At 33.4% G+C, this 7,605-nt stretch overlaps 1 protein-coding gene across 1 annotated transcript in view; it reads right to left on the reverse strand.

Annotated features, from left to right (window-relative positions):
- Positions 1 to 961: 961 nt before the first annotated feature.
- The window catches only part of Smp_163240 (putative T-box transcription factor tbx2), a gene marked incomplete at both ends in the record, with an annotated part of 54,634 nt that continues 47,990 nt past the window's right edge, over positions 962 to 7,605 (reverse strand). Inside the window, 2 exons of the mRNA XM_018793036.1 lie at positions 962 to 1,267; positions 3,253 to 3,899. Of these exons, the coding sequence (XP_018647589.1) occupies positions 962 to 1,267; positions 3,253 to 3,899 (953 nt within the window). The remainder of the gene's footprint in view (positions 1,268 to 3,252; positions 3,900 to 7,605) is intronic.

Raw genomic sequence — 7,605 nt, forward strand, 5'->3', positions numbered from 1 at the left:
CAATTTATAGATGGAATCATGGGGTTTATGATGTAATCACTAGACTAATATTCATATTCATATTATTATTATTACAATATTTAAACATAAGTATTATGCAATATATGTGGTAAAATATATAAGAAAACGGTATGAAACAAATGGTAAGTTACAATGTATTTACTCAAAGCTTTACAATAATAATTTATATATCTGTAGACTAGAGGAAAATTTCGAAAGAAACAATAAACCATGGAATCACTTTTCCTATATTTACTTAACAGCCATTCTTGTAAAATGTCATATTACATAAATGTATATATATGATTGTATATGTATGTGTGTGTGTGTGTGGGTGTGGGTGGGTGGGTGGGTGGGAGGGAGAGAGAGAGAGAAGGGGGAGGGCATAGATGATCGTAATAATGAAAAAAAACAACTAAAAACAAATTGAAAAGAATAAAAACACCATGATAATGTAAGTTAATAAATGAAGGTTTGTTTTTTCTTTGTTACTGTTGTCAATCTCTTTTTAAACTATTTATAACATGTATAATGCTTTGAGAGAAAGTGTTTTTTTTTGTTATATACATTCAATAGATTCTCAGTACATAAATAAGCTTTTGTATCGGTTAAGAGGGCCTAGCAACATAATGATCGAAGAAACCCCCCCCCCAAAAAAAGGTCTTCATTTGATTAGTTGATATGATTATGAAATTAATGATTCACATATATATCTATTTATATTTATCATTCTATATACACTATATACAATATAGAATTATATTATATTTTTTTCCCATACAATATATTGTGACTACTGTTATTCTAGACTTTCCATTATACGTTATCAATTGAGTAGTATATTAAAATACAAGATAAAATGCAATTTGATTACTTTACACTTTAATTTTTTTTAAAAAAAGGGGGGAAGGGGAAATATTCATCAACTGGGGTTTTTTTTCGGTTTTTTTTGTTTTTGAGTTTATTCTAATAAACAACTTATATTGAAACTACGTTTAGATGAATTCATAAATGTTAATGATGTTGATTGGGTTATTGATGAAGTGATTACATCATTGTCATGAGATAATATTGGCAGTGAATTAGGACAATTACAGCATAATGAATGATTGAATTCATGTTTACATTTTATTTCATTACAATGGAATTGATCATTTATAAGGGTTTGATTAGAACTTTTAGTATTATTGTTATAATCATTTTCATTGAAGCATATAGATCCATTATTTGTTGAAATGGTCTTTTGAATATATTGTTTCTTGGTAGGCTATATAAAAGTAGAAATAAGAGGAGAAAAAGATGAAATGAACAAGTAAATATTATATAGTTGAGATCATGAGTCAATTGAAACTAGACAACCATTGAAAACTTGAAAACACTGGATGACCTCTTCGTCCTAGTATGGGATTCCTCAGCAGTGTACATCCACGATCCCTCACGCGGCACATGATAAACCGTGACCAGTGAAATACAATCTATGTCGGGTATGAGACAGTTATCCAACTCACACAATGGATGAAAGGTTGTGCAAGATCACAGATCGATTGAGGTTAGGCATTAACACATTTGGATGCTAGGTCAGTGATCTGGAGGTTAAACGTTCACGCGTGACATTGAAGGTCCTGGGTTCGAGTCCTGTATGTGTGATCTTGGATGTACACTGCTGAGGAGTCTCGTACTATGATGAAACGACTGTCCAGTGCTTTCAGATTTTCAGGGGTGTTCCAGCTTAAGTCGACTCATGATTGAAACTAAACTATACCAATGAGTTAATCAGATTTACGATTTTTATGAAAAATTCAATATTCAATGAAGAACTAAGAGCGACATTTGCTTAAATATAGTTCTTAAGATACTTAAAACTAAAGAAATAAAGAGTATCTTCTCCGTAACCATACAATGAATTTGTTATGATGAATTAGTTCAATGATAAAACAGTTCTTGATTCAGATTTAGATTACATTTCAGATTAATTTATATAGTTCAGTGCATCATTAGCTAATGAATAAATGCATTCGATCAGTTCAATGAAATATCTTAAACATAGCTCTTAACTTTAACTTATAGCCATGGTACCCCTTCCAGCCATATAGAAGCCTAGTAGGCCCTTCTGGTGAAGAGTGCTGCATCGAGGCACGGCATAACTACCGAGGTGGGATAGCTGTTTCTGCAATGCCACTCAGAACCATTACATAGCACTCACACAGAACCCTTTTTTGTCTTTTTTTTTGTTTTTTTTAATTTGGGCAGACTCTTTTTTATTTTACCTCTCTTTTTGAACCCTCAATAGTAGCATTCGTAATCGTTTTTGGGGTATTGGTAGAGTAGTTGATTAGGCCGATGTCGACCACCCACAATTAACTGCTCACTTTAGCTCATGGAAACGGTCCCATGATCTGGGAGGCACGACGAGGACGTGTGAGTCGGATTTTGCCCCCATAACTATGATACAACTTCTAATATCTAAGCCATCTCCTTTCATAATAATCACGTTATCCTAATTAGTTTAGGTTAATATCATGAATGGATCAATGTTAGACCATCATTGAAAACCTGAAAGCGTTGGATGTGTGTTTCGTCCTAGTATGAGCATCCACGATACCGCACGCGGGACTCGAGCCCAGGACCTTCGGTTTCAACAATCCTATACTGACGAATGTCCTAATTCGTTAGAAATCATCACTTGTGTGGAGAAGTTAAAACCCTTGAACAACTATCTTAAGGTCTACCGTTTGAACTCATCGCCAAAGGTTATATATACCATAAGACAGCAATGTATATATTTCTACTTCAGATGTTTAGTAATAATCAATATTCTATAATTTTACATTGTGCAGTAACATGTATCTGGATAGTGAAGATACCCCCCACTTGATTTTCAACTGATATTTCATAATTATTTTGATTATATTGACATTTTATAAACATTGAATACTGAAATGATCTTAACATTGAATACAATCAGATATTATAGTTTACCATCTAGTCTAGTTTGACAACCGATCAATAATCATTTTTTAGAAATCACTATTACGTTTGGAGATTTTTCAATTTTCATAGTTCTAATCATGAACTAATCTTAACTAGACCGCCATTGAGAACTTGAAAGCACTAGACTACCGTCTCTTCCTAGTATACGACTCCTCAACAGTATGTATTCACGACTCCACACGTAGGAATCGAACCCAAGACCTCCAGTCTAGAACGTGAACCCTGAACCTATAGACTTGATTCATTTTAAAATAAACTTACCGAACAGCATAATCTGGATGAATTTAAATCTTTATGATTCTGTAATGAATTACAATCTTCTCGAGAATATCTATTCATCTCATCATATTTACGTTTTAAATTATCTGGGAAGAGTTGTAATTCTGTTATCCCCTCTCCTGTTCCTCCAGTTAATCCAGATATTCCATCGAAAACAGATGTAGTTAATGTTGAACATGGTAATGATTGACTTGATTTTATTGTTGATGTTGTCATTGTCGTCGTGGTGGTGTTGGTAGTATCAGTGATGACTGATGATGTTCCTACTAACGGAGATGATAATCCTGATGTTAATGATGATGTTGACTTTGATGACAATGATTGAACTGTTACTGTTGAAGATGGTAAATTAAAAGAATTATTTGTTGCAGATGACATTTCATTTATATCGTGTATTCTATCAGTTTTATCTATAAACTGTTGTTGTCGTTGATGTTGACGTTGAAATTCTATGGAATGATTATTTTGTATTTTATTGAAAGAATATTCAATTGATGATGATGAGGATGACGAGGAGGAGGAGGAGGATGGTGATTTAGATATTTTTGGACAGTAATGTACTGTATGTTGACTTCGTGGTAAATTTGTTGATATCAACGTTGAATTCAATGATGTTGGATCAAAATATCCTGTTGAAATGAAATGTTTAAGAAAGAATTAAGTTTCTTTTAGTAGATAGTATTATTAGTAGTATGTAATGGTAGATATATTAATAATTGGATAAGTATGAAAATATCATTGATCAGTATTGATACGAAATGAATTAAGACGGTGTTTGATTTTTGTTGTTCAGATCATGGACTAATCATTTAGATAACTACTGGAGAAACGGAAGCACTAGAGATCTGTTTCATTCTAATATACTGATCCTCATCAGTGAGGATCTACAACTTCTACTTAGTAGTATAGAGTTTATGAGCTGTCCATGAAACCTGAATGTTCGGGTTTCTATCTTCGATAAGACTACAATTTATGGATACCCTTTTAGTGAGGATAAAGTAAACTTGAGGAAAATGCATGAAGAATTAAGATTTGGATTTACAGTTACAAATTAGGGATCGGATTCAGAGTTAAGGTTTTCATCACGAACTAATATTAGTTATAGTGCCAAAATGCTATTTCATCATATGAATAGATGAACTCCGCACCGACATTCAAGATTTGTTATCTTTAACTTCATTGATTAGTCTATAAACTATAATCTTGTCCTATCTCCGGTAGTGGAATCGTGAATGGGTACTAATATGGAGTCCTTTACTAGGACAAAATTGTTTTTGTTATATCCCGTGGAGAATTGTGAATGGTAACTCTGAAGATTATTTATGGACCAATGTGATATGTATATTTCCTATTGTATAATTGCTAAGTAACTTAACTATTCATATTCATGTTCCTTTTATTATAAGCTTTATTTTGACCGATAGACTATTACTGTACGATTCACCATTCTTGAGTTATCCCCAGTCTATTGATTGCTGTTCCCCCTATTCACAGCCACATTTGGCTAAATCTTGTACAAATATTATTTTCTATTTTATGGTACTATGAGGTCAGTTTGATTGGTATATAAACCCAGTATGTTTGAGAATAATGAATCATATTACAGAGGCTGTTATTGGTATTGTGGATTTAACTAGCTGGGCTAGGCAGAAAGCAGGACCGATAAGTACTCAAAACTGCTCATTCGATTTTGTGTATCATAGCTCCGATCGATAAATTAACTCCTCTCTCATTGGCGGGAATCAGCACGTTCACGTTCATTCATATATCGAACAGGACACACACACATGCACACGATATAACAACTGGCCACATAGGACGAAACGCGAGTCAAACTGGATTCCACTGCTAGCCACTATTCATTGTTGCTTACAATGCTTGTCAATTAAGGCTATATCGAGGCAATACGCACAGTATGCACATATGCCAATTAGAGACTGACCAGTTGCAGTCCTAAATATCAATGGGAAGATTCAAACAAACAATACTAAGTGAATATATACTTATCATGTCTAAAATTGTAGTGATCTTAAACTTATTGACTACATATGAAGGAAAAATTAACATTATCTTCTTGTTAAATTATTCGAGTATATATGCGAGTTACATTTAAACACTTAATGAACATAACAGAAGTTGTTGTGCACTTAACACTCACTCAAAAATGTCATATGGTCACTGGAATTTACAAATGATTAATTACTGAGCAGTGAATAATATTATATCCATCTAATCCCTAATTATGATGGAGTTCTATCGATCAATATGTAATAAGGTTACTAGGCTAAGTTACTCGATGTTTCATACCCTATGCTGAAATGTAAGCGGATTCGAGGTAGTCTACCGAAAATCCTGAACTTCGCTCTGGTCGGATTAGTTAAACTGGTGGTCCCACTGCAACCTCGTTGACAGAATTCGATTATTATCATTATTATCATTATAGGGGACTAGATAAACATGACATTAATCACTACTCCAGGATCAACTGATTTTAAATATCTCAGTCCTACAAAAAATGAATCATGGCTCAAATAGTCACGTGGTAACTTATTAGAGTTTGAGTTTATGTGATATGAGTTACAGTACTATAGAGAACGTCAGTTCCACCAAGGTTGTAGGTATACTTCCTAGGCAAGTGCAGCAAGCGCAGAATTTAGGGTAAACATTTCTTTTCAAATACCTCCAAATATCCAACACTGACTGAAATGTATGTAAATGTCATTGATGAAACCTCTAAAAAGGATCAAATTATTCTTATCAGAAGAGGTTTTGTGGAGATTTAGTATTTTCATAGTTGAAAGCCCGGTACAAAAAATTTAACTTGCAAATAATTGTATTGTTCAAGATAATTCATTTCAAATTAGACATGTAAAACATTCGATGTTATTTCAGTTCAGTGATTCGGGATCGAATCCGTCAGGGAGCACCGGTTCCCTCAAGATTATAGGTAAACCTTGCTGACAAGTGCCAAGTAGCACGAAACCCGAGTCCAGGGTTTCCTGTTGACCACGTCCAACCACCATCTTACTTCAGTTCAATACCCCCTAGTTTTTTAGTGTTTACTAAACTAAAATAAGTAAGTGATGTAAACCGTGAAATTCAGCAATGTATACAACATCTTATGCTATCCGATTATTTAGTTTTGTAGATTTCATCTACTGACTAGAACTTTCTTCAAGTAGTTGTTCATTGATTAATGTAATCAAATGCATAATATTGATAGCTTTGTCTTTTTTTCTTCATAACTTAATATATTAATTAAATAAATGCTAATCATTTATTTGTAACTAATCAGCTTCAATAAGAACTTCAAATTCATTTCAAGGGAACGGCAAATATTTCATCCAATTAATTTTGAAAGTTAAACATTAACTCTTCGATGGTAATGTCTAAAAATTATTCTATATATATGCATGTCACGAGTTCAATGAATTTGCAACTATTGTAATTAAGATCTAGAGGTTAAGCATTCGCGCTCAAGAACGAAGGTCCTGGGTTCAAGTCCCATATGTGGGATCGTCAATGCGCACCGTTGAGGGGTCCTATACTAGGACGAAATACCCCATCCAGTACTCCAGGTTTTCAGTAGTGATCTAACATTGATCGATTTATGATCTCAATCTAAACTCAACAATCTTCGAAGGCTTATACAGAAATCTTGTAGTTCAATGATTTTGTAATTGTAGGTGAGATCGGAGATTTGTGTATAATTGCATTCCTCTTTGGCGAATCAGTGCCGATGACGAGACTTTGATCAAGACGAAATAACTGTTCATCTTTTTATAATTTACAATATTCCCAAAATCGGTATCATTTCATGATACAAAAAAGCACCTTCGTATTACAAAGAATCTCCATAAATGCAGTTAATTAAATAAGAATACATTGATTTGAGGATTTCCGCGAATTATACATGCGTTTTTCTAATTAAATATATAATGTTTATCATCTGTAAGGGTTGGTATTTGCCCATTGTTGATGTTAAGGTCTCCTATTAATCAGTATTTATTGGGACATGTGGATCTCAACCGGATGGACGTCAATAGACACTGGTCACTGGGAGACCATATTATTAACAATATAAAAACACAAGTCATCGTATAAAATTCATGCTCTTTGTATAGGTTAATAGCCAATTTAACTCACTCTATCAATGAATAGTTAACTGAGCATTTGTAGTAAAAGATACTGGGCTCGAGTCTCAGTGTAGATATTAACACTGATAATAGGTACATCCGATTGACAAGTCTGAAATAGAACGATACATGAATCTTGGATTCTACAATTAGCCACCACTAATGAAAGTAATATGACAGACTAATTTATTTTAAAAAT

This window comes from Schistosoma mansoni, chromosome 1 (assembly GCF_000237925.1).
Source record: "Schistosoma mansoni strain Puerto Rico chromosome 1, complete genome".
In the NCBI taxonomy this organism is placed as follows: domain Eukaryota; kingdom Metazoa; phylum Platyhelminthes; class Trematoda; order Strigeidida; family Schistosomatidae; genus Schistosoma; species Schistosoma mansoni.